Source organism: Abramis brama (genome assembly GCF_963993115.1).
Source record: "Abramis brama genome assembly, chromosome: 20".
NCBI classification, from domain to species: Eukaryota; Metazoa; Chordata; class Actinopteri; order Cypriniformes; family Leuciscidae; genus Abramis; species Abramis brama.
Window position 1 is genome coordinate 18749148 of NC_139982.1, and position 27941 is coordinate 18777088.

A 27941-nucleotide genomic window follows, 5' to 3' on the forward strand; every position below is an offset into this window, starting at 1 on the left:
TTTCTACTCGCCGCGGGAGTTTTCCTCATTCATTCTCGCGAATGTTTACATTCCTCCAGACGCGTGTGTGAGCGCAGCGCTACAACAGCTGGCTGAACATATAGCTGAAATGGAACAAAGGTACCCAGACTCTCTTTTAATCATTCTTGGGGATTTTAACAAAGCAAATCTCTCCCGTGATCTGCCAAAATACAGACAGCATGTTACATGTCCTACCAGAGACAGTAATATATTGGACCACTGTTACACCACGATAAAGAATGCGTATCACTCCGTCCCACGGGCAGCTTTGGGGCTCTCTGATCACTGTTTGGTTCATCTTATACCGACCTACAGGCAGAAACTGAAATCAGCTAAACCTGTAATAAGGACTGTAAAAAGATGGACCAACGAAGCAGAGCAGGATCTACAGGCCTGCTTCGATTGCACTGATTGGACTGTTTTTGAAGCTGCAGCCACCGATCTGGATGAGCTCACAGATACTGTAACATCATATATCAGTTTCTGTGAGGATACATGCATTCCTACCAGGACATTCTTATCATTCACTAATGATAAACCATGGTTTACTGGGAAACTCAAACAGCTTCGTCATGCCAAAGAAGATGCTTACAGAAGTGGGGATAAAATCTTGTATAACCAGGCCAGAAACAGACTGACAAAGGAGATCAGAGTTGCTAAAAAAAGCTACTCTGAAAAGCTGAAAAACCAGTTTTCAGCCAACGACCCGGCATCAGTCTGGAGAGGCCTGAGGAACATCACCAACTACAAATCACCATCCCCCCCATCTGTGGAGAATCAACAACTGGCTGACACTCTCAATGCATTCTATTGCAGGTTTGAGAAGCCCAGACTCACACCTCACACCCGCTCTGATGTGCACTTCACACATCCACCATCACCTCCTGCAACCCCTCTCCTCCCCCCTTCTGCCATCCAACCTGAGCTTAAGGTCTGCGTGGAGGACGTGAGCAGAGTCTTCAAAAAACAGAAGACTAGGAAAGCTTCAGGCCCAGACGGCATCTCATCTGCTTGTCTAAAAGCCTGTGCTGACCAACTGGCCCCAGTCTTCACGCAGATCTTCAACAGATCATTGGAGCAGTGTGAAGTTCCCTGCTGCTTCAAACGCTCCACTATCATCCCGGTTCCCAAAAAAACTAAAATCACTGGACTTAATGACTACAGACCTGTCGCTCTCACGTCTGTGGTCATGAAGTCGTTTGAAAGACTGGTGTTGGCCTATCTGAAGGACATCACTGGACCCCTGCTGGATCCCTTTCAGTTTGCTTACAGAGCAAACAGGTCTGTGGATGATGCAGTCAACATGGGACTGCACTATATCCTGCAACATCTTGACAGACCTGGGACTTATGCACGGATCTTATTCGTGGACTTCAGTTCGGCCTTCAATACCATCATCCCTGATCTTCTCACAGCCAAACTGACTCAGCTCTCCATGCCATCCTCAATCTGTCAGTGGATCTCCAGCTTCCTGACGGACCGGCAGCAGCTAGTGAGACTGGGGAAACTCACATCCAGGACCCTCACCATCAGCACTGGCGCCCCCCAAGGGTGCGTTCTCTCCCCACTGCTCTTCTCCCTTTACACTAATGACTGCACTTCTAAAGACCCCTCTGTCAAGCTCCTGAAATTTGCAGACGACACCACTGTCATCGGTCTCATCCAAAATGGTGACGAGTCTGCTTACAGACTGGGGGTTGAACAGCTGGCTGTCTGGTGCAGTTATAACAACCTTGAGCTGAACACACTCAAAACAGTGGAGATGATTGTGGACTTCAGGAGAAACACCCCACCACTCCCCCCTCTCACCATCATGAACAGCACTGTGGAAGCAGTGGAGTCATTCAGGTTCCTGGGCTCTACCATCTCTCAGGACCTGAAGTGGGCAAATCACATTGACTCCATTGTGAAAAAGGCCCAGCAGAGACTGTACTTCCTTCGCCAGCTGAAGAAGTTCAATCTGCCACAGGAGCTGCTGATCCAGTTCTACTCAGCCGTCATTGAGTCTGTTTTAAGCACTTCCATCACTGTCTGGTTTGGTTCAGCTACCAAATCGGACATCAGGAGACTACAACGGACAGTCCGGACTGCAGAGAGGATTATTGGTGCCCCCCTGCCAACCCTCCAGGACCTGTACTCTTCCAGAGTGAGGAAGAGAGCAGGTAAAATCATCACAGACTCCACTCACCCTGGACACCACCTGTTTGAACTGTTACCGTCAGGACGGCGACACAGATCACTGGCCACAAGAACATCCAGGCACAGGAACAGTTTCTTTCCACAGGCCATTTCCCTTCTGAACACTTAACATGCCCCCAAGGCATATGCCTGTAAGTGCAATACTCCCACTGTCTAGTGCAATATTCTCTAACTCAGGTGATATTTATATTTATATCTATATTATTCATACTACTCAAAATACTGTAAATATGTTTATAATCTGTAACATGCGCTAGACTCCCACTGTCTGGTGCAATATTCTCTAACTCAGGTGATATTTATATTTATATTATTCATACTACTCAAAATACTGTAAATATGTTCATAATCTGTAAATGTTTATTCGGACTAAACCCAACTGTGACCCTACTTTTTTACTTTTATACAATTTTTATTTATTTTTTATATATTTTTATTCTTAGAATTTGTATTACTATGTTTCTTGTTGTATTTGTATTTGTATATGTGCACTGGAAGCTTCAGTACCAAGAAAAATTCCTTGTGGGTGCAAGCACACTTGGCAATAAAGCTCTTTCTGATTCTGATTCTGATTCTGAAGACTCAAGTCATCTCTGCAATTCTCCATCTGTGATCCTTGGAGAGTCTTTGGCCATTCGAACTATCCTCCTCACCGTGCATTAAGACAATATAGACACACGTCCTCTTCCTGGCAGATTTATAACATCTTTAGTTGATTGGAACTTCTTAATTATTGGTGATTTTCAATGCTTTAGCTATTTTCTTACAGGCACTTTCTATTTTATGAATCTCAACAATCTTATGCTATACATCAGAACTATAATCTTTTTTTTTTTTTACTCATTGCGATGGATGATTAATGGAATTTGGCCTTTTGTGTTTCCTCATATTTATACTCCTGTGAAACAAAATTGTGACTAGAAGACAATTTTATGCTTCTAGTCACCCTGGTGTGCTAAAAAAATTAAATATGAATGGAAATATACTTCAGAGATATTTTACTAATAAAAAATTCCAGGGGTGCCAATATTTGTTGCCTATGTGTTGTGTAGAAACAACATTTGATTCCCACCCCCCCCCCCCCCCCCCCACCCCCCCACCCCCCACCCCCCCTTTCTTTTTACAGCCATCTTTGATCATATTTACCAGGGGTGCCAATAATTCTGACCACAACTCTACATCATTTATATAATACATTATTTATCTGACACAAAAACGAGTATCTCAACAGGGTACAATAGTTAGGTTTCAGAAGCAAAATTTCCACTCATTTTCTATTAGATATTTAATTTCTGAACTTTTAAAAATTAAGTTTGATTTACTTGTACACAGCCTTGTATCTTGTACTAACTTTGAAGCACATATTTGTTTAATATGAAAATATCATAATTGTTATTCTGAACATGCTGGCTACGTTCAAAGCTTAGAGCTCTTGGAGACCTTTTGAAATGAATGGTGAAAATACTATAACCAAGGCCACTGAGAAAGTGGGCGATCACTGTTGAGGTATACAACTTATAACTCTGTTCCTGTTGTAGGTATCTGTAAGATTCAACTGGAGTGCCAGATAACTTAGCTAATATAGTGCAAAACACATGACACATCCTCTGAGAAATCTTTAAAATCTAAAAGACTTTCTTTCGCTTCCTCTAGTTCCACGTCTCTCAGACACAAGACGCCCGAGACGTCTGAAGATGACAGTAGCTCTCAGAAGTAATGTCTGATTTGTCCTTCATACTCATTGCAAAACCACAGACAGTGAAATGATCCTGCCGTCTGCACAGCCGTCAGTTGTAGCTGATGCTGCAATCATGTGTTGCAATTGCTTCAAATCATCTTTGCGTTCTAGAACTTGAAACTTTCTCATAAATGTAGAACACAGATAACTCTGATATATCGATTAATCTCAATTAATCGCACCTAACATTAAAGTTCTTAATATATTTTTAGATTGTGATAATCTCACAGTTAATATCCAAATTAATGTTGAAACAACATAAAAAACAACATAAAGACAGTATATTTTAAATATTTGATCTTTTGGAAATAAAGTTATTAAACACTTCACAGTCTTCACTACATAAATTATCATTTAAATATACAGTGCTATGCATAAGTTTAGACACCCATGCTAAAGTTGACTAAAAAGAGGAATAAAAAATCATCTTTTGGAAATTGAACTTAATGCCTTAATTTAAAAAATTAGGAAAAATCCAACCTTTAAGGACACCAATTTTCTCTTCCAGGCAGATTTTTATTTTTAAAGGCCAGTTATTTCATGGATCCAGGATACTATGCATCCTGATAAAGTTCCCTTGGCCTTTGGAATTAAAATAGCCCCACATCATCACATAGCCTTCACCATACCTAGAGTGTCAGGATTCCATCACCATCTCCTTCCACTCATTCCCTCACTCCGTCCACTCAGTCATTCACACGCTCATTGTCACCTGATTACTAATCACCGTCACCTGGACCTCATCATCAGTTCACCCATATATACCTGCTACAAACATTCAGTCATTGTCTGATCTCGTCTATACATGAGACAGACTCTCTGCCATACTTACCTGTATACCTACCTTCGATCCCGATCTTCTCAGCCAGTCACCATTCCGTCTTCTAAGGAACTCCATCATCATCTGCAAGAGAAAGAGAGAGAGAGACTTGGTTACACTTCAGTTAATCCATGAATCCTGGATCCATGAAGTAACTGGCCTTTAAAAATAAAAATCTGCCTGCCTCTATGGGAATTTAACATAGGGGTGTCCAGACTTATGCACCCTGTATTTTAAGGAAGAACATTTATTTATTTACGATACATTATTCATTCACAAAGAAAATTGGTGTCCTTAAAGGTTGGATTTTTCCTAATTTTTTAAATTAAGGCATTAAGTTCAATTTCCAAAAGATGATTTTTTATTCCTCTTTTTAGTCAACTTTAGCATGGGTGTCTAAACTTATGCATAGCACTGTAGATGAATCCTTATTAAAGCTACAGAGCAGTGAGTGATTTTCTCTTTGTCTTTTGTTCTTTGATTTACATTAATGACCGTCATTTAAGACTTTATTTACCTAATTTAAGACTGTGCTTACGAGGATACTCGACAAGGTGGGCATTTTGGCATACTTTTGTGTTTTCGTCCATTCAAGCTGGAAAGAGAACTCAATGTGGCCGGTGCGCTGTCTATATTGGCTTTCTGTGCGCATGAGTTTTTATATTGTATGGCTCAAAATCTGCAAAGGGGTAATTAAATGTAACAAATCATGTAAAAATCATCTTTTATTGGAAAATTAAATGTATGTTACATCAGCATATGAGTCAAATTGGTCGACTACAGGGACTCCTCTCACGATTACTCATTTAACAGTTCATCTATTGCCAAAATTATGAAAATAATATCAGTCAAGAATAAACAAAATAGAAAATATTAAAATCAGGAATGTCAGAATCAGAATATGTAGTTTTTGCATTAAACAAAATCTGTCAAAATATAACATGCAACTTCCTGTTCCCGCCCCCAACACATAGAACAGTGTTAACCCGGTAAGGTGTTTCAATTGGATCGGCGTTTATTCTCTTTAGCATGCAGTGTGAATTATTTCACTCTGTTCCTTGATCATTCTGATTCAATTTCAGCGAGTAAAGAACAAATTTATACTCGCGTGCGTTATGTACAGTATGTAGGCTATGTTAACATCTCATTTTCTCCTTCTTCTTGGAAAGTGATGACGTAGACAAAACATCCAGTTGAGTGGGTTTTCCAGGAAATGCTTGTACTCCCTGGAACTTCTTGTAACACTACAGTGTATTTTTTTTTTTATTACGCGAACAAAAAAATGTGACCATATTTACACTATATACACTAACGTGTATTGTGCATGTTATTTTTTGACAGACATCGATGTTTTGATATTCAAATTGTGTGGATTTTTTAAATAGATGGATCCTAAAGTAATAATTATTTATTTCGTAGCCAGCAAGTATTCAGTGAAGTGAGTGTGTTTATGTCAATGTTTTTAGTTCTAATATTCCAACTGACAGCTTGCCTATGTTTTTGAAGGACGTGATAACGTGCGAAATGTTTACACATGTAGAAACGTGTTTAACGTGTAGAAATGTTTTAATTGTTTTTGTGTAATTCATTACATGTGTACATAAATTACATGTTTCTCAGAGACTGTTGAAAATCAAGTTCATTTTTTTAACAAGGAAAAGAGTGGTTTGATGTACAGTTGTTTTTATTGTCTCTTATAATAAACATTTTATTTAAACCCATAAATATATATAGAATAATAGGTGTATAGTTGTAATAATATTTATTATAATTATAATTATAATTATTTTATTTTATTAATTAATTTTATTTATTACATTTCATTTGAAGGAAACTTGTAAATCCTGGCAAAAATGCACAGTTCATGCAACAAACTTTCTCGAAGCTAAAGTAATCCAAAGAGTTACGGGTTCTTAACTCAATGTACTTTACAATGGAAATTTCACACTATTATGCATTTCTGAATTGTATTGTATGAGGAAAAATTATTGCTGTGCTGATGAGGGTTAATTTGTTTCTCCCCATCAGCGATAATATATTATTTTATGGAAAGTATCACATTTGATTTCCCTCATGGCCGCTTTGAAAAGTCTTAGGTTTTTAGTCTTCTGTGCATCTCTTTTGTGGGTCTGTAATATTTTATTAAACAGGAAACATGAGCGTGAAATTAAGTTCTACAGGCATCATTTCTGAGTCTAACCTTTACTGTGCAGCAAAATTCAAAACACTGTGGGCTGAGTTCTGAAAGGAGGCAATTGAACAGGCAGAGAGAGACTCAGTCTGTCTCTCTTGAGCTACTTAAAGTTTCTGTCATTCACTTGAGCTGCTGAATGAAATGTTCCGGAGCGAAACTTCAGGGTAGAGTTTAAACCGTTTTAAAGAGTCTGCCTCATTTTAAAAGTTACTCCATGCACCATCCAAAATGCCTTTCTCTGATGAACGGAAAAACATACGAATTTCATGTGCACATGGTAATCGCTCGACATGAAGATGGCATTAAAGCTTGAAATATGCAAGTGAAACCATGTTATTTCATGTGAAAAGATTTGAAACAAAAATCACATTTGAATGAATCTGACTTTTGATAGCAAGTGAAGAAAAATATATGCACTTACAATGGATCTCTATGGGGGCTTAAAGCAGAAATGTGTAGCTTTTGTTTTTGTGAATACACTTACATTAAAGGTGAACTAAGTAACTTTTTTTACCTTAACTGAACAGCTTCGGAGTCATTGGAATGGTTATATTACTTATTTCGGGTTGAATGGTGGTCGTTTCGCACCCCCCTGGTGCCCGTGAGTGGAAAATACGCACTTGCAACTTTGAGCCGGCGGGCCGCCGGCCGCCGCTTCAGGAAGTCTCGCGTGATATCAGGTCTTGCGATGTAAACAATTGCTTTACGGCCAAAAGAAATCTGCTAAAATGCTGTCATTATTGCGCTCCCTCACGCTGTCCGAACCCGAATGAAGAAGACGTTTTAAAGAATGTCCCATCTGCTTTGATGTCGTTGATCTATAGCCTCTGGTGTCTGAGAATCACCAACGAGTTTTTACAACAGTGTTGTCAAATATCTATTCCGAAGCTGTGGGGGGAGCTCTAGAGAGAAACCTGCGAGCAAAAAGCGAGAATACAGCGAAGAAATCCCGAAGCTACTGAGTGCTGCTTTAATTATTAAGTTAAAAAAAAGGATCAATAAAGTTGTCTATTCTTTTTGATGTGGGAGTGGGACAGCGTTTATAAGTGAATAATCTTCTGATTATGAGTTACTAGCATAATTCCTGTGGGTAATTCCTTCTGTGATTGAATTATTTTGACATTTATTATGGTGCTCAAACATTTTAACTGCATATTAACCCTATAAAGCCTACTTTGTCAAATTTGATACTCAAATGAATAAGGCCTCAAAATTTTCAACATGATCAAAACTTCCCTGAAAACCTTGTAGTCATTTTCAAGATATTCTGAAAATTGCCTTTTATTTTGTCCATACAGTGATAGACAATGAGGACAAAAGTAGTTTTATAAAATGTTAATGTTTTATAATCTTTTGTTTTTCGCAGAATTTTTTTTTTTAATGAAATGACGTGGGTGAAGGACCTTAAAATGTTCATCCAATCATTGCATTCGGACCGAATGCAATGATTGGACGAACATTTTATGGTCCTGTACCTTCCGCAGAAGTTATATACATATAAATACATTTAGACCATAACTTAGTGATTGCTATCAGGATGTGAAGAGACTTTCAACCTGCATAACAAAAAATGTTTCTGTGGACAAACTTGCCTTTAACCTAGAACGGTCCTTTAATCTAGGGGATCTGACACTATCTTGTCGTTTAACACCTGATAATCATGAGACAAAATGTTTATTTTTAAGGTGTGAATAAAGTCTAGTGTTGGCATTTGCCCATATGTGCTGCACCTTTGATATAACACTCCCCAGAAATAACACAAAACCCTACACACGCATCTGTTCACAGGCATGTCAACACATCCGTGACATTTGTATTTACAAGCATGCAATCCATGGTTGCGGGTGAAAAGCGCCGGTACCCGATTCGCCAGCCAGTGAGTGGCATTTGTATTGCGGGCCGGTTCTCTCCCGTGCCGTTGTTGCAATGAATGTTGATGAGCGCAGCCTCTGGGGCTCTGGCTGACAGCCTGGCCTTTTGGCTGAGGAGAAATCAATCACACCGTCAATCGCCACAAGAAGCCATTACCCAGCTTGCCTGCTGGCAGGCTTCTCCTCGATTCTTCCTACCACAACACGTACTGATTTGTCTTCGTTACCTGGTCTTGTTTCACCTTTTGCATCACCTCACGGGTTGGTAGTCCTTTGCATCAATAGCTTTGGGCTAAAGCGGTTTCGGAGGGTTGCATGTATCTCTCCACCTTTGCTTGCTTTAAATGGTTGTGCATTTTCCATTTAGCTTCAGGCAGAATTGAATGATTAACTCTTGTGAAAGAGTCAACATTTGCTTCTTTTGGGGCTGAAAGTTTTGTTTTCTACCTTGCTCTTAAAGGGATAGTTCACTTTGAAATTAAATTTTGGTATGTTTTAGCTTACCTCAAGGGCATTCAAGATATAGATGTCTTTTTTTCCGCAGTAGTTTCAATTTTGATATTTTTAGGTCAAACCGTTCTTGTCTGTCAGTCATATAATGCAGGTTTATGGTCACCACCTCAAAGAGCATGCACAGAGTCCAAATTAAAGCAATTCCCCATCATCCAAATTAAACAATTCCCCATCGTAAGTACACATTGATGGCCTAAGACACGAAACGAGCGGTTTGTGTGAGAAAACGAACAGTATTTATATAGTTTTTACCTTTTGTACACAGCCACGTCCAAGTGATCTGAGGGCGCGGGCGCTTCATAGTGACTGGTGCATAGATATATACACTAGATGTCGTCTTAAAGACATTCGTTCCAATGAACTGCCGTAGACAAGGCGACATCTAGTGTATATATCTATGCACCAGTCTGCGCACACGTCACACACTAGGAAGCGCCCGCTTTAATTTGGACTCTGTGCATGCTCTTTGAGGTGGTGACCATAGGACCTGCATTATATGACTGACAGAAAAGAACGGTTTGACCTAAAAATATCAAAATTGAAACTACTGCGGAAAAAAAGACACCTACATCTTGGATGCCCTTGAGGTAAGCTAAAACATACCAAAATTTAATTTCAAAGTGAACTATCCCTTTAAAGAGGTCATATTATGCTTTTTTACATTTTCAACTTTCTTAGTGCGGAGCCACTAAAGGGACATGTTGATGGAAAAAAATAGGAGCTAAGAGGAAATGCTTTTGTGTTCTCTCCCAAATGTTTTGCATTCCCCCAAGAAACTTTACATTCACTTGCAAAATGTTTGCAATGCCCCGAGAAACTTTGTGTTCGCTAGTAAAAATTTTGACCGCAAAGTTTCTCAGGAGAACACAAATGTTTTGAAATAAAAAAAATTCCCCCATCTCATATTTTTTTCCACCACCATGGTGGAAATATATGACGGGAAAAATAATCTTTTATTTGACTCAAAGTCACAAAATGCAAAGCAATGCAGGTGCATTTTTTAAATGTTTTACCTAATCTCAGCTGATTTTTCGAGTAATCGGTTGATTATTTTGACGATTAATCGAGTAATCGGATAATATATTTTGTGGTAATAAAAATAGACCTAAGTGAACAACAGCCTTTAAAATGACTTAAAATATATATATAACAACGAGGCAATAATAATTGGTTCAAATAAAGTATCAATTAATTATGGTTTTATCGAACAATACTTTTAAAATACATAATGTAACATACAGAATATAAACATAATCAACTTGTGTACATTACATATTATAACAAATGCCTGCAGAGGGCGCCAATGGCCTGGTGATTGTTGTTTTTACACATACAGCATAATCAAATCCGTGTTTAATATTGACAAAACGTTTAATTTAAATGTCCACATAATATTATTTGGCCACTTATTTACGATGGAAATGCTACAGCCACTGTCATTTCTTGAACAGGAATATGTGGACATCAGAACATTCAAACTTATTTTGTAATCGCAATGTACTACAATTCGCATATTTAGAAACCTATTGATGTATTCTGCTGTGTTGGCGTAGGTTTATAGGGATGAATTCAGGTTGATTGGGACACTTTTTCCCAGTCATCTCAATGGCAAAAAGTGTCCCAATCAACCTGAATTCACCCCTAAATGATTTACGTTTTTATGTTTCTGAACTCCCTAAAACGCCTCGATTGTAGTCTCGAGTTTTCTTCAGGGAACAAACACGTCACAATAAATAATTCCCGCTCAAGGCGTGTTCAAAAAAAGGGGCGAACCTGGTTGAGTTAGTTAGTATTGTGTTTAAACTCGCGGTTACGGTAAGGGCTGTGACATTTCCAAAACGCGCTTTAAGCGGTTGACCAATTACAACACACTGATCCAGTCAACCAATCAGAGCACAGTGAGCTTTTCGGAAGGAGGGGCTTCATAGAGACAGGAACAAAACAGAGCGTTACTGACAGACAGAGAAGAGAGGTGATGCAACAATGTAAAATTGTGAAAAATGAAGTTTGAAACATATTCTAATGGACCCCAAAAACAAAACCAAGACTTAATAGGTCCTCTCTAAGAACTTTTCTATTTCTGGCTCAGGACTCAGAAACGTGATCTTTAAAATCTCTCCTGCATAACAGATTGTTCTCTCTCCCCTTTAACAGATCCCTCAGATCAGCTATGCATCCACAGCGCCGGAGCTGAGCGATAACACCCGCTACGACTTCTTCTCCCGGGTTGTGCCACCAGACTCCTACCAGGCCCAAGCTATGCTGGACATTGTGACCGCCATGGGCTGGAACTACGTCTCCACGCTGGCATCTGAGGGGAATTATGGAGAGAGCGGCGTGGAGGCATTCGTTCAGATCTCACGAGAATCTGGTAAGCTTCCAGAGAACATTTTGAAATGTGTTTCTGTACGAGGGCTCCAGATTATCTTCTGATGTACGTCTCGCTTCACTGATCTCAGCTGGTTGGCTGTCTGAATTGAATTCCTTTCAAGAGGTGCGACGTAGCTTTGGGATACAGTCTTCACTTTTGCAGCATATTATATTTTATTTTTTATTGTTTTTAGTTTTTTTGTGTGTGCGTTTTAAGTTTTTTGACTCTCCTTATAATATTAGAGACATTTTCTTGTCCATAAATTCATTTGTGTGTGTGTGTGTGTGTGTGTGTGTGTGTGTGTATGTGTTTGTGTTTTGCTTAGTTTTCTTTAAGTTTATGGGCTGAAAATGGTGATGTAAAACTACAACACATCCAAAAATTACAATTCTGTCATTATTTACTGGACTTACATGAAGTAAACAAGTAAATAATGATGAAGATGAGTAAATAATGAACTACTTCTTCAAACAGGCTGTATGTGCTGTTTTATATAAATTACCTCTATTGGAGCGTAATTCTCATTGTTGTTCATCAGGGTCATTATTGAATAGATGTTAATACATAAATGGGGTGTCAATATTTTGATGGTTTATAAATGACCTGTTTTTGTATGTTAGTTCTAGTAAATGATCTGGTTGGACTGGTTGTGCTAGAATAGTAGATGGTGCTTTCATAGTACAATATCAAAATCTTTTATTGCAAATATGCAAAAGAAAAACCTTTTTCTGTGATATGTCTACTTTAATGCATTTCAAAAAGATCTTAGACAAAACATTGAAAAATACAAACTGCATCATACTGATTTGTGGCACGAAGCTTTTTCCGAGTTTGCTGACCAGCATTGCTATACACAAAACAACACGAAGACTGAATTACATGCCTTGACAGAGATGGAAGGAAATCACAATCTCAACAGAAGAAAGGTCAAAACTCATGAAAAAAAAAACAGGCTATATTGTAAGAACACATCTGAAAACCTCAACCCCCATCTTTCATTCTGTCAAGTCTGAGCCATCAAAGTCGAGCTGAGCTCATGTTTTGTTGTCCGTTATTCAGCGATTTTGCACAAAAATGAATAGTCTAGGAAGTAAAAAGGTCAGAAGCTAGAAGAAAATACAAAAAGGGTTCAATTGTGACCTTGTATGGCTCAAAGAACTCGCCACTCCAGAACTGAAAATCTGTATTCATGCTCACACTGCTTTGGAATTCTCTGCTTATTGCCGTTAACCCATAATTCACTTCATTTTGCATCGCAGGTCGTGCAGTAATGGCTCACATTCCCCATTTTCCCTCCCACACAAGCCTGCAATAATATAGAGCATTACTGTTAGCACACGTCCAGGGGAAACCACAATTACAGAGAAGCTTATCAATAAAGAAAGAGAGTAGAAGAAGAATGGGCTTTGATATAGAGACATAATTACAGGCACATGTCCAGTAATGGACTCGCCACGGCATCCCAGAAGAGCATCGTAACAAACTACATCATGGTCATCTTGTGATGCGTGATTGATTTATTATTGTAGACATGGACATGCCACGTTAATTATGTTGTAATTATGGAGATACAATTAAAGGAAGAGACACATGTGAGCGATTAAGATCATTCCTCCAGGCTCATCAACTTTGTTTATCTTTGTGTATGTGTGTGTGTGTGTGTGTGTGTGTTTGCGCACATGCTCAGCTGTCTGAATGCTCAAGTCTAGGTGCTTTAATATGATTTTGACAGGATTATGTTTTTCTCTGAAAAGTGCTGTGGCGGACCATGGTACAGTGGTTTTGTCAGACGGTAATACCATGGTAATTTGATACGGTTATGCACACAATTTTACCTTTGCAGAATGTGAATATGTTTTTATGTAAAGTCATAACATTAAAAAAAAATATATTTTTTTTAAAATGTATTATTTTGTTTAATTATTACTTATTTTATATTATATTTTTATTTATATGATTATTATATGATGATGATTTTACACAAATTTAGAAATGCACAACGAGGAAATAGTTTAATATCAGTTTTTATTTTTTCTTGTGGGTTATGTAAAGTCTATTATGTCGTTTTTTCAGTATAGTATTAAATAAGCAGTTTCTCTTTTTTTCTTATTTCTTTTTTTAATATTTAGATTCTGGATGGGGTTTGTGAATGTATGAGAAAAGAGGGTTATATAAATTTATGAGCACCAATTTATAAACTTGATTCATTATTAGATTCATTACTATAATGTCCATTAAATGGTATAAAGTCTATTATCTACTAGTCTATTAGTAAATTATGAGATTAATCCAAATTATTTTATTCACTGGGCCCAATTAAATTCTTAATAGGAACAAAATATATTTTCCAGAAAATATCATATTTATATTTATAATGCTTTTCACAGTATTATGACTTTATTCATGAAAATATTTAGCTGCGTTTACATTTTAGGAAGGAGATTTACTGTCTAAAAAAATGTAAAACCCCTTGCTTTAAGAAATCATGCATATCCAAATATAAAATGGTATTGCATTTGTATCAGAAAACATTGTTCACAAAGCACCTGGTTGTTGGTTTTGGCTGTAGAAAATATGTGAAATCATAAAACTGCTGGATTCTTTAGCTTTATTGTACAAATCCGCTGTTTAACTGTATTTGGTGATTGGTCTTTGCACTTAATATCAAAAAATAAAGTCAAATACGGCAGTGAACTAAAGAAGGATTGTGCAGGCGCAGTTTGACACTGCTTTATCCTTCATAACAGCCAATTACAGAAAGAACATTTGTACTTGCGTTTATGATTATTGTGTATTTTCCCCCCTCAAAGGTCAAACATAAAAATCGACTCAACGTCAAAAATCATAATGTACTCTATTCAAATCAGCCTTTGACACAATCTTCACTTTCTTGCATTTGAAATGTGCCCCTTATCACGAGTTAAAAACCAAACTGTCTCCAGAACACTAATAACTGGCAGTTAATTATACTCTTGAATAAACAAGCAGTAACCAGATGCTATTAATTTTCGTTTTTGTGCCTGATTGGCATGCAGTGGAGCCTTGCAGCGTGGCAAAGTGACCCTCTACATCATTTGAAACCCCACTACATCATTACTGTAGTGTTTAGGAGGCCGTTCTCACTAGCAAGGCAATGCAATCTCTATGTAAATGGTGCATAAGCAACAATAATTATGAAAAATGACAGCAATATGTAATTTGCTGCTCCAGATAAAATAGCGGTTTTATGGAAGGGGAAAACAAACACTCGCTTTCCTTTGGGAACAACCACACGCCCATTCATGTTTGGTTTGCCGTCATGAGTTATTTAAAACGGTACAATCTGCCTCTCTGAGATGTCTCATCAGTCTGAGTGATCTTGTTACATGATTGGAGAAACTGAAACTGTGTGTGTGACTTTCTCCTGCTGTTCATCTGGTGTACAGTATACAGAAGACTAATATTGAGATCAGTGTTGTGCTGTTTGACTTTGTTAATATTTCCTGTTTGGAAAACCTTCAAATATTTGTGACTATCCATTTAGCAGGCATGGTTTGTCCAAATCAGCAGAGTATTCATGGTCATTTTTGGGATAGTTTGCTTATGTTTTCTTGTTTATGCGCATCCCCTCCTGTGAGAGAATTTAAAATGACAAATTCCAATAGATTTTGAAAGAAAGCTAAATTGTATTCATTAATTTGAATGTGAATAAAAGCCTAAATTCAATCTGTTTATCATATAAAGCCATCAAGTCTCTTCAGAAAATTTGGACTAAACCGCTCGATTCATGTGGATTAGTTTTACAATCTCTTTATGAACTTTTTGAAGCGTCAAAGTTTCAGTTGAGTAGCTGTCAATGGAGGGACAGAAAGCTCTCAGACTTCATCAAAAAGATCTTCATTTGTGTTCCAAAGATGAACGAAAGTCTTATGGGTTTGGAACGACATGAGGGTGAGGAATTAATGATACACAGTTTTCATTTTTGGGTGAACAATCCCTTTAAAGCGATAGTTTGGAACTACAAGAATGTGATTAAGATGTAAATCATGACACTATGAAGTCCCCCCCTTTAAAGTCATCATGAAATCAAAATTGACTCTATTTACTTTGTTTGCGCACATTACTAGTCTTGTGGTGAACAATTAATCAGTGCAAGTCAATACACAGAAAAAAATTGTTTGTCGTGGTAATCTTTAATCAAAATCTGAAAATTTGCTTCCGCTCTGGAACGGCGTTCCTTCTTTGATGGCGTCAGTTTGACGGCTTGGGTTGAATATCCTTAACAACTTCCCTTCAACCATCAGTCTGCTATGAACGAGGGATGGAGAGGAGGAGCGCTAGAATAAAATCCACTTGGTTCACTTGGAAATACGTCACAACACTGAAGTAAAGTAGTTGCAACTTCTGGCTCATGGGGACTTTAAAGGTGAAGTGCTCTCCGCTAACTCTCCATCTGCCACTGGTCACAGCAACAAATAGCTCCGCCCAGACTCACACCATTGGTTGAACTACTGTTGCTATGCCAGGCAGGTCAGGAATCTCAAACAAACAGAGCAATGTTTTGAAAAGTCACACTTGTTAGCATTTTTTAACTATTTAGTTGTCCCAGCATATTAAGCTTGGATATGAGAAAGTTTTTTTTACCACCATCACTTTTCACATAGTATTGTTTCACATTATCGTTTCACACCTTTGAATTATAGCTCAAAATTTAAAGCAAGCCAAGCTAAGATTGCACAACCCAAGTCACCTCAGGTGAACCGCAGAATTTCAGTACGAGACAGTCTCAAAATTAAAAAGTAGCATTTCAAACATACAAGCACATCAGGTTCTGGTTTCCTTCATATCCCGTCTCTCCCACACTGCGCCTGAAGCAATGCGCCCATTATGTGTCGCCCTGTTCCCTACTTGGTTGTCCCAAGATGATCAAAAGTACATAGCTGGATGTCTCTCTCCTCTTTGCTGAGCATGCTATTGTGAAATGGCGGTCTTATAATCAGTTATCCACACCTGCTGTATCACCACAGGTAACAGAGGCTGGAGCCTGTTATTCAAAATCCCCCCTACAGATTCTGAGCAGACATCTTTTCCCTCATGTTAAAGATGCTTAATGAGCCCGTTACAACAGTAGGAACCCAAGATATAATGAAGATTCTCTCTGCGTGTCAGCTTTTATAGTGGAAATCTTCACCCGGGATGCAAAGTCACTGACCTCATTGGCTGGGATAAGCCGTCATGGATTAAGAAGGAATTTACATAATGTTAAAGTGAGATGAAATTCAGCCCTACCCAGAACCACCTCAGCTGAACCTTCCATTCTCTGAAAATTACTAACAGCCATTTAGTGAGGATGTCATTGCATTAATGATTTCCGGAGTCTGGTGATCTCATTAGTTTAGATTAATCTCTTCAACTTCTCTCATTCTTTTTCACCTTTGAAGATTCAGAGAAGTTTTATGCATCTGTTCATCCTATCGGTCTCCCATAAAACAGATTGATAAGCCAACTGGCGCCATCTGCCAAACCTAATGAACTCTTCTCCTCTTAAAGGGATAGTTCTCACATTTTTTTTATTTATTCCGTCATCATTTACTCACCCTCGTGTTGTTCCACGAGTTTTCTGAAACACAGCGATAGCTTTGTGTGAGGAACGGATCAAAACTTTGAAATTATTCACTGAAAATTCATGAGCAAATCATTATTTTGATTCGGATCTTTTCAATTAATCAGATGATCTAGTTCACAAAACCGGTATAAAGGCCAATTTACACCAAGAATGATAACTATAGCATTCACACCAACAGACAATAACGTTTTGTGTTTATAAGCGTGCACTGCAGTTTTGCCGTCTGCCACTTTAAATGCTCACACGCTTTAAAGCAGAATGAATTCTGATTGGCTGTTCTGAAAAAGATTCCATTGATCTCGATCCTCTGTGTCGTTGTTGTTATAGTTGTGGTGGGGACTTTCCATATTCTCATAGAATTAGAATGATTATTAAAACTTTAGTTATAGTTTTCATCCTTGGTGTGAACAAGCCTTAAATTATTTATTCACTAATGCCAATCCGAATTCAGTCACTGACTCAATTTGACTCATTGAGTCAAATTCCCATGATTCTCAAGGGAAGTTGAGATGTATTGACTACTTTTATAATGATGGTTCGTTTTGTTTTCTAAATTTCTCTCTTTGTGTTCCACTGAAGAAATAAAGGTTTGGAACGACATGAGTTTGAGTAAATTATGTCACAATTTTGATTTCTGCTTTTCATTCCATCCACAGAGGGCAGCAGAGTGCCAAAATGAGATCGTCTAGCAGTGATCAGATTTCAGACAGTTGGTTCGTAAACCATTTTGCTTGGAAGTTCTTCCAAATCTAAAATCTGCTGTTTCTTCTTGACAGTTTATTCCATTACTGTGAAAATGCACTGCCAGAAAGAAGTGCCAGAACCATGGCTACAAAAGATGAGGCAAAGTCTCAAATCTGTGTCTTCACAGGAATAAAAAGTTGCCCAGCTTGAGTTATGATCACAAACCTTCATCTCACGCTCTCATTTCTTATCTAATAGTTCATTTTTCTTTTCTTTTTGAACTTCTGCTGCCTTTTGTTGACAGCAAAAAAAAGCAGACTGGAAATGATTTTGAAGAATGGAATCATAATATAATGCAGGCTAGATTCAAACCTTAATTTCCAAGATGAGCACCAGAGCACTAACCACTAAACCACAGCTCCAACCTTGGGTTTCAATTCTAAAAGCACTGTGTTTGAAGGTATTAATATAGATTAAACTGCTACTTTTATATTGTAATTGGCTCTAGAGTCCTGAGATTTTAAACAAGAAATTAGTTGGAAAATGCATCAAGCTCTGAAACATTTTAACTGTCAAGAATTCTGACCTTGTCTTTTGGATTAATTCAAATCGATAGTATTGACTGACTGACACATTGCACACTTCAGTGTAACAAATTTAAGATCTTAAAATTGCTACCCTTATCTGGGGAGCTTGAAGTAAAAGAGTTTTGTGTTATGTTCTTTTGAATGATTCATTGGTATTGATCAGTAAACTCAGGGGCCGACGTAATGAGATTATGTGTCAATACAGGTGTTTTTTGTCATTCATCTTGCTGTGTGCTCGTAGAACATGAAGCCTTGTTGGAAACACTGTGGATCTGAGGTACAGTAACATACCGGGGTCATTGAATATTAATTGAGCGGTTAATATGCAATGACCTCAACACTCCATAATATCATGCAGGTCATTTAATCTACATCTGAATCCACTTAAAATTGACACAAATGACACATTTATGAAACTACAGCGGTTTGACGACTTGAGGAATGCATGATTTCTTATCTGCGATGCTTTGAAATCAAACACAAACATAAACCTTTCATTAGCACATTTCCACAAACTGCTCGTCAGCCCATCTGGATCTCACTATTCACATTTAAGAAATGGATGAAAACCTACTAAAGAGGCATTTTTCAGCACACACACTTAAAGCAGGTCCCCTGAGCTGCTGTTCCACTTCAGTGGCTTTAGTCATGGCAGACCGTAGGGGCCAAGGAGCCTGAGAATGGGTTCAAAATATCATTGCTGAGGTAAATTGCAAAAACAAATACAGGTTTTACTGTGAGATAAGGGACTGTGCTGGGTTTCACATTTCTAGACTTCACTGGCATACAGTTGAGGGAAATCAACTGTTCATTCTCAAAACTGAGAATCCACATATGTTACTATAAGGACACTGTGAGTTTCAAAGAACATGTTCAGTGATCCTGTTTCCTAAAACACGACAAATTTTGACTCCGAAGCAATGAACCCCTAACTACACATTAAAAATAATGTTTTTTTCACAGTGATGCTACAGAAGAACCATTTTTTGGTTCCCTGTGAACAGTTCTTAAAATAACCATTTTTTCTTACTGTAAAGAACATTTTAAACATCTAAAGAACCATTTTTTCAGCTATGAAAAACCTTTGGTGCAGTTGACAAGTTATAAAGGTTCTTTGTGTACCATGAGTACAAATATCCTCAAAGGTGCAATCGAGACAGATAACAAAGAAACCAACTCAGAAGGTGGTTTAAGATGCTTTCATGAAACCACAGGTTGTTAATTTGTGCTCAAGTCTTCCATTTACATTGGAGAAATCTGGTTATGTTTGCATGTGGTCAGTGAATGAGTGAAAGAGTTTTTCATGTTTTTGTGTGAAATGAAATAACTCAATGTTCACATTCAGATTGATATTTGCCTTGATATAATGCAACACAAGCATGTGTTGATATACTGAGTGTTTGTGGATATTAATGATGTTAAGTTTGTGTACTTGCATGCTGTGATAGTGATATTTGAGAGATTCGGTTGTTGATTTAAAACAGTTTTCTTGTGAGATTGGTCTAATATTGGTCTTTAGTGTCATACTGAATTATATATTACATAATGTGTGGGTAATATGCTATGGTAGATTTTTTTAAATGAAAGGAATACTTTTATTCAGCAAGGAAATAAACAAATAAATTCACAAGTGAAATCGAAGAAAATTATATAAAAATTTCAGAAAAAGCAAAGGAAGGAAAAATAAGACAAATCAAAGACAAAGTATAGCAAAAGAAGAGACATTTATAATGTGATTTATTCAAATAAATGCAGTTCTTTTGAACTTTGTATTCCTTTAAGAACCCTAAAAATGTATCATGGTTTCAAAAATATTAAGCAGCACAACTGTTTTCAACATTGATAATAATAATAAATGTTTCCTGAGCAGCAAATCATCATATTAGAATGATTTCTGAAGGATCATGTGACACTGAAGACTGAAAATTCAGATTTAAACACAGGAATAAATAGCTTTTTCAAAATAGATTCAAATAGAAAGCAGTTGTTTTAAACTGTAAACAATTCTCAGAATGTTACAGTTTATACTATAGTTTTGATTAAATAAATGCAGCTTTAGTGAGCATAAGAGGCTGCTTTCAAAAACATAAAAAAATCTTACCAACCCCAAATTCTACACTGTACTGTAGCGCATAGACACACACAAACACACAGAATATGTATGTATAAATACTGTGTATATATAGTTTTGAAAAAGCTTAGGTCAAACTCATTGTGACTGCAAATATACAGTGAGGAAAATAAGTATTTGAACACCCTGCTATTTTGCAAGTTCTCCCACTTAGAAATCATGGAGGGGTCTGAAATTGTCATCGTAGGTGCATGTCCACTGTGAGAGACATAATCAAAAAAAAAAAATCCAGAAATCACAATGTATGATTTTTTAACTATTTATTTGTATGATACAGCTGCAAATAAGTATTTGAACACCTGAGAAAATCAATGTTAATATTTGGTACAGTAGCCTTTGTTTGCAATTACAGAGGTCAAACGTTTCCTGTAGTTTTTCACCAGGTTTGCACACACTGCAGGAGGGATTTTGGCCCACTCCTCCACACAGATCTTCTCTAGATCAGTCAGGTTTCTGGGCTGTCGCTGAGAAACACAGAGTTTGAGCTCCCTCCAAAGATTCTCTATTGGGTTTAGGTCTGGAGACTGGCTAGGCCACGCCAGAACCTTGATATGCTTCTTACAGAGCCACTCCTTGGTTATCCTGGCTGTGTGCTTCGGGTCATTGTCATGTTGGAAGACCCAGCCTCGACCCATCTTCAATGCTCTAACTGAGGGAAGGAGGTTGTTCCCCAAAATCTCGCAATACATGGCCCCGGTCATCCTCTCCTTAATACAGTGCAGTCGCCCTGTCCCATGTGCAGAAAAACACCCCAAAGCATGATGCTACCACCCCCATGCTTCACAGTAGGGATGGTGTTCTTGGGATGGTACTCATCATTCTTCTTCCTCCAAACACGTTTAGTGGAATTATGACCAAAAAGTTCTATTTTGGTCTCATCTGACCACATGACTTTCTCCCATGACTCCTCTGGATCATCCAAATGGTCATTGGCAAACTTAAGACGGGCCTTGACATGTGCTGGTTTTAGCAGGGGAAACTTCCGTGCCATGCATGATTTCAAACCATGAAGTCTTAGTGTATTACCAACAGTAACCTTGGAAACGGTGGTCCCAGCTCTTTTCAGGTCATTGACCAGCTCCTCCCGTGTAGTTCTGGGCTGATTTCTCACCTTTCTTAGGATCATTGAGACCCCACGAGGTGAGATCTTGAATGGAGCCCCAGTCCGAGGGAGATTGACAGTCATGTTTAGCTTCTTCCATTTTCTAATGATTGCTCCAACAGTGGACCTTTTTTCACCAAGCTGCTTGGCAATTTCCCCGTAGCCCTTTCCAGCCTTGTGGAGGTGTACAATTTTGTCTCTAGTGTCTTTGGACAGCTCTTTGGTCTTGGTCATGTTAGTAGTTGGATTCTTACTGATTGTATGGGGTGGACAGGTGTCTTTATGCAGCTAACGACCTCAAACAGGTGCATCTAATTTAGGATAATAAATGGAGTGGAGGTGGACATTTTAAAGGCAGACTAACAGGTCTTTGAGGGTCAGAATTCTAGCTGATAGACAGGTGTTCAAATACTTATTTGCAGCTGTATCATACAAATAAATAGTTAAAAAATCATATATTGTGATTTCTGGATTTTTTTTTTTTAGATTATGTCTCTCACAGTGGACATGCACCTACGATGACAATTTCAGACCCCTCCATGATTTCTAAGTGGGAAAACTTGCAAAATAGCAGGGTGTTCAAATACTTATTTTCCTCACTGTATATGATAAAATCTGAATAGTTTAAAGGTTGTTGTTTTTATATTATACAAATTTATTGCACATAATCAATTTAAGCAAACATATACCGCCTACCTTTGCTTCATATGAGCCAAAGTGCACTTCAATCAGGCGAGCAGAATAAGTAAAGCCTCCACAGACAGTATCTATCAAGCATTCATGATGCTATGCCATTCCCATAAACACAATCTGATGATATACCTCTCGCTTTGGGATTGGGATTGAAGTGTTTTAGTCTACCTGCATATACGGCTTGAGGTGACTCCTGTGGGGTAGAAATTGAATTCCACACTCCCCCCCAACACACACCCACCCTGCATTGAATCCCATTGCCTGAGTGAGATAAAATAACCAGATTTGCAGCCCTGCAGTCTCGAGTTGTTGTTTTTTTTTCCTATGGAAGATAGCAGGCTTTGGAAATCTGCAGTGCTTGTTACTGCGGGTCTTCAGGGCATTTGTGGTTTTGCATCAGATTCTCAATAAGGGTCTCGAGTTTGTGGTAATTACCGGCAGCTGCTCATTATAGTTTTAGGTTTTGGTGAACATAATTAGACTTTTATATATGATCTGTAGATCTGTCTCCGTCGAACACTGTGATTACATAATGCTCGGAAACAAGAAATGTGCAGGAAGTACAAAAAAAAAATGCAGGGAATTCCAGAGCGAACATGAAGAGAGGGGGGACAGTGAGGAAGGAAGGAGTAAGTTGAAAGGAATAGTGATCCAAAAATGAAAATTCAGATATTATTTATTCACATTAGCACTGGCTCTATGAAACCTGATGAAACCTTCCCTTCGCCTGCAGGAAACTATGTAGATGAGCTTTGTATAAATACAGTAGAAGTCGGAGTAAATGATACACTTCTGATACCTGCAGCGTCGTAATGGTCTCAACAGAGGTTGATTGAGCTCGCGAGGCTCTCCTCGCCGCTCTCGGTACAGTGTCGCGGCACCGAGGGATCTTTTAATAAGCCATTCATAGTTTCTGGAGCCTCACGGTGCTGCTACAGCTCTTGCCTCACAAAAGGACCATTCGTCTCCCACATCAAATGAGCTGGGAGAGATCGAGCTTGTCCATTTGCAATATGAGGTTATTTATAGGTTCCAAAAGGGGCCCCCTTTGGGGTTGACATTCTCACTTTGGGGATGCAATCATGAGGCAAACTTTTTAACCTTTTTACAAAACTTGTGCAAGTAGAGCAAAGGCGCAGAAATCGTGACACCTTGTTTTGCTCATATGAAACCTGGGATTTTTATTTGCCTGGAGAAAAGGGTTGCATGGCTGGAGCTGTGGCTTAGCAGTTTGCGCACTTGCTTGGGTACTTTGGGTACTTTTTTAGTCTGTATTTTATTTTATTTTATTTTATTTTATTTTATTTTATTTTATTTTATTTTATTTATTTTATTTTATTTTATTTTATTTTATTTTATTTTATTTTATTTTATTTTATTTTATTTTATTTTATTTTATTTTATTTTATTTTATTTTATTTTATTTTATTTTATTTTATTTTATTTTATTTTATTTTATTTTATTTTATTTTATTTTATTTTATTTTATTTTATTTTATATTTGGCCATGGTGCTTGTTTTGAATTTTTGGTCTACATCTTTATGTATGTGTGTACGTATGTATTTATGTATGTATGTGTTTATTGATTTTTTATTTTTAAGTGTCCACTTTCACTATCATTAAAATTGAAACTCGAAAAAATGGATGGCGGACTGGTGGAAAAAAGTGTAGGTGAGACTAACTGCTATTTGAAAACTCATTATACTGACTGTTATACTCACTCCAAATCATTATTGCATTTCAAGAGCTTACAAAACCATTGCAGAGTCTCTGAATCTGAAAGACATTATCCTGATGGGCAAGGCATGTGTGTTCAACACAGAAACAATTACTTTAATCTGTGTCGGTGTTTCTAAGCTCAAGCTCAATATGCTTGTCAAATGAGTTGTCTATAGCATTGAAGGGTCTTTCATTATTGACATCAATCTTCCACTGCAACTCTAATACACATTCTCCTGACTTTTAATTAAGACTTTAATTTCAGCAATAAACCCAATCATAAAATTCAAAATTGGTTTTATAGCCCTGGAGATGAATTGGAAAGCAGGGGAAGAATGAGCTCTTGGAGGCTTTTTATCATGACGGGAGTGCAGACAATCTTAGTTATTATTTGGCAGGATAGTTGTGACGAGCATTCAAAATACTTACGGCCGTCCCGAAATACAAAACACCATTAAAGCTGCAATAATCATATACCGTGTGCCATGCAGTGTTTTGAATAGCGTTTGAGGTTGCAGCAATCTTTGGAAATAATATGTATTCGTATTTTACACGGGATATATTCCATTCACATTTGCGAGGGAAAATAACTGAATATAAAAATGATTTGTGCACTGTAACAATTGACACCTGAACTATTCTATGAGACTATATACAATATACAACATACAAATGCACCTTGCAAGTTTGCAAAATGAGCAAAATTCCTCACTGGTCATGAACATTAATTAGGGTCATTAATATGAATTGCCGACTAACTTATTTATTCACTTAAATTGAGAGTCTAGACACATTGAGACTTGCTAGGATGTTACTATGGTGTGTTCTGAATGGTTGCTGAGTTGTTTGATGGTTGCTAGGGTGTTCTGGCTGGTTGCTAGGTGGTTGCTTATTAGCCCAAGTCTTATTGAAATAGCTCAGGTCCTACCTTAAATGCAGTCCACCAGGTAAAAAAATGTAAGTTTGATTGCTTATGAACTAAATAGCACACCTTTATCGATCTATACATCAAAATATATATTCTACCGGTCAAAAGTTTGGAATAATTATGATTTTTGTAAGAGTTTTTGACAGAAGTCTCTTATGCTCACCAAGGCTGTCTTTTATTTGATGAAAAATACAGGGAAAACATTAAAGGGGTCATGACATGAGAAATCACATTTGCCTTGATATTTGACATATAAGAGGTCCAATAACACATCCTGCAAGTTTCTCCCTATTATAAACAAAGCATTTATTTAATCAAGATCGAAAAACAGCTTGTTTTGATATTGGGTGACCTGTGACGTCACACGGGCAAATACATTTGCATATGACTGCCTCTAGAGAAAGACATCAACAAATAGTTGTACATCAACGCATCATAGGCCCCGCCCACTGGCATCCAGTTGCTCAACAGCTGACATTGACCTATAGACCCCTTTTGCGCCGACGTCACGTCACGGCGTTAACTGGAGGCAAAACAAAGGGAAAACTGGAGGCAGCCAATACAAACCAGCACTTATTCAGCTACATAATAAGGAGCTTAAAATATTATTATTATAATTAAATGTCATCTTGTTGTGTTGTTGGGTGCAAGAATCGTCGAAGTACAGGCTCCAATTTGAAATTTTATCGCATAATGTTTTCTAAATTATTGTGATTATTTGTGAATCATCTATGATTGTAGCCTACATTGTTGTGTTTGATTGTGACTAGACTTTTTGAAAAACCTGGTAAGAAAGAATAATCAAATACATAGTTAAAAAAATAACTTTGCTGTATCTGGAATTTTTATTTATAGAAAATATTTACATCATTAAAATTGCACTGTAATGTCACTCTTGACACGGTCGTCTTCTGGCCTTGGCACTGTCTAGGCAGAGTTTCGGATCGTACCACAAAACACAAGTCTTGTACGTGACCATTCAGCACATAGTTATAGACATCTAAAGATTTATATGCCCGCAGTTTCTCGTTATGCTTGGTTTCTCTGTCAGGAAGGTGTAGATTTCAGGCCACTCAACCGAGGTAGTGTTGACGTTAATCCTGTCAGATCGTCCATCCATTGAGTGAGCGTGTACGGGTCAGCCAATCTGGTTCCGTCTGTTAAAATGAACTTTTGCAAATAACAATCGCGGTCCTGGACAGTGCGTGACCTTACACATTAAGATAAAATCTGATTTTCTCCAGTCATTGTTAAAAAAACAAGCTAACAAAACTTGCAAACTAGCATTAGTGAAGCGGCCAGGCAATCATTCTGCCTCCACCTAAGCTCCGCCCACAAAAAACGTCACACTGATTACTAACTGAAAAGGGGCCTATACACTCTAAAAAAACACTGGGTTAAAACAACCCAATGGCTGGGTAGGACAGAACACATGTGGGGTTAATTTTACCCAGCATAATGGGTTGATTTAACCCAGCATATTGATTCATTTTACTATAGTACTAGATTTCTTTCTTTTTTTTTCAACTTCATACATGAATTAATGTTTACGGATTAACTGAAATCTTCTAAACTTAAAAAAAAAATACTCCACACAGCTAATGGTTTGCATGATTATTCCTTTATTTTGATCATATGATCATATTTTACAGTATAGCATATTTATATAGTTTTGAATACATATTGCATACATTTAAGCTTGTTTAACAAATATTAGAAGTAAAAATTATACATTTAGAAGTAATTCAAGTGTAGTGACCAGTCTCTGTTGATCTGGGTTACACAAAAACTACCCAAACACTTGGTTGTTACGTCTGACCCAGGAGCTGGGTAACACAAAAACTATCCAAACACTGGGTTGTTACGTCTGACCCAGGATCTGGGTAACACAAAAACTACCCAAACACTTGGTTGTTACGTCTGACCCAGGAGCTGGGTAACACAAAAACTATCCAAACTCTGGGTTGTTACGTCTGACCCAGGATCTGGGTTACACAAAAACTATCCAAACACTGGGTTGTTACGTCTGACCCAGGATCTGGGTAACACAAAAACTACCCAAACTCTGGGTTGTTACGTCTGACCCAGGATCTGGGTTACACAAAAACTACCCAAACTCTGGGTTGTTACGTCTGACCCAGGATCTGGGTTACACAAAAACTACCCAAACGTCTGACCCAGGAGGTGGGTAACACAAAAAACTACCCAAACACTGAAAAAATAACCCAAAAAATTTACCCAAAAGGTTCAACCCAGGATTTTTGGGTAGGATTTGGTAAAGATTTGTTGCCACTGTCTACATTGGATACAGTATACAGATGCGTGTTCAGATATACTCCATGATTTTGAGTCTGTTGACAACAGGACATCTAGATGTATCTACTGTAGTGAATGTAAACGGATGGTTTCCGACCATATCAAGCACCGTATCTTCACATCAAGCACAGTGTTACAGTGATGTGGAGAGATTCTCCTATCCGATCTGTGTGAGTCACACACTTCCATGTCTCCCAGACACTAATAAGCCCATATCAAGAGGTAAATGGAGCATTTGGCCAGTTGCCCTCAGTCCAAATGTGTAATTTTGCTTCAGATTACAACTCATCAGCGACTGAGAATTACTCTCCCGACTAGTTTTACTGTGAACCCGGACCCGTAATTCCCATTTTAAAGTAACTACCTCGAGGCAAGAGATGAGAGGAGCGCTCAACGTTGCCTCACAAAATGTTTTGTGATGTGATGCTGTATGGTCCAGGGACCATGT

At 37.9% G+C, this 27941-nt stretch overlaps 1 protein-coding gene across 2 annotated transcripts in view; it reads left to right on the forward strand.

The window, feature by feature from the left end:
• grm8b (glutamate receptor, metabotropic 8b) overlaps positions 1–27941 on the forward strand; it is a 189343-nt gene that overhangs the window by 66983 nt on the left and 94419 nt on the right. For both annotated transcript variants that reach the window (XR_014603691.1, XM_084094509.1), the window contains exon 3: positions 11511–11727. Coding sequence is in view for 1 of the 2 variants with exons in the window: in XM_084094509.1 (XP_083950635.1) it covers positions 11511–11727 (217 nt within the window). In the remaining variant the exon portion in view is untranslated. The remainder of the gene's footprint in view (positions 1–11510; positions 11728–27941) is intronic.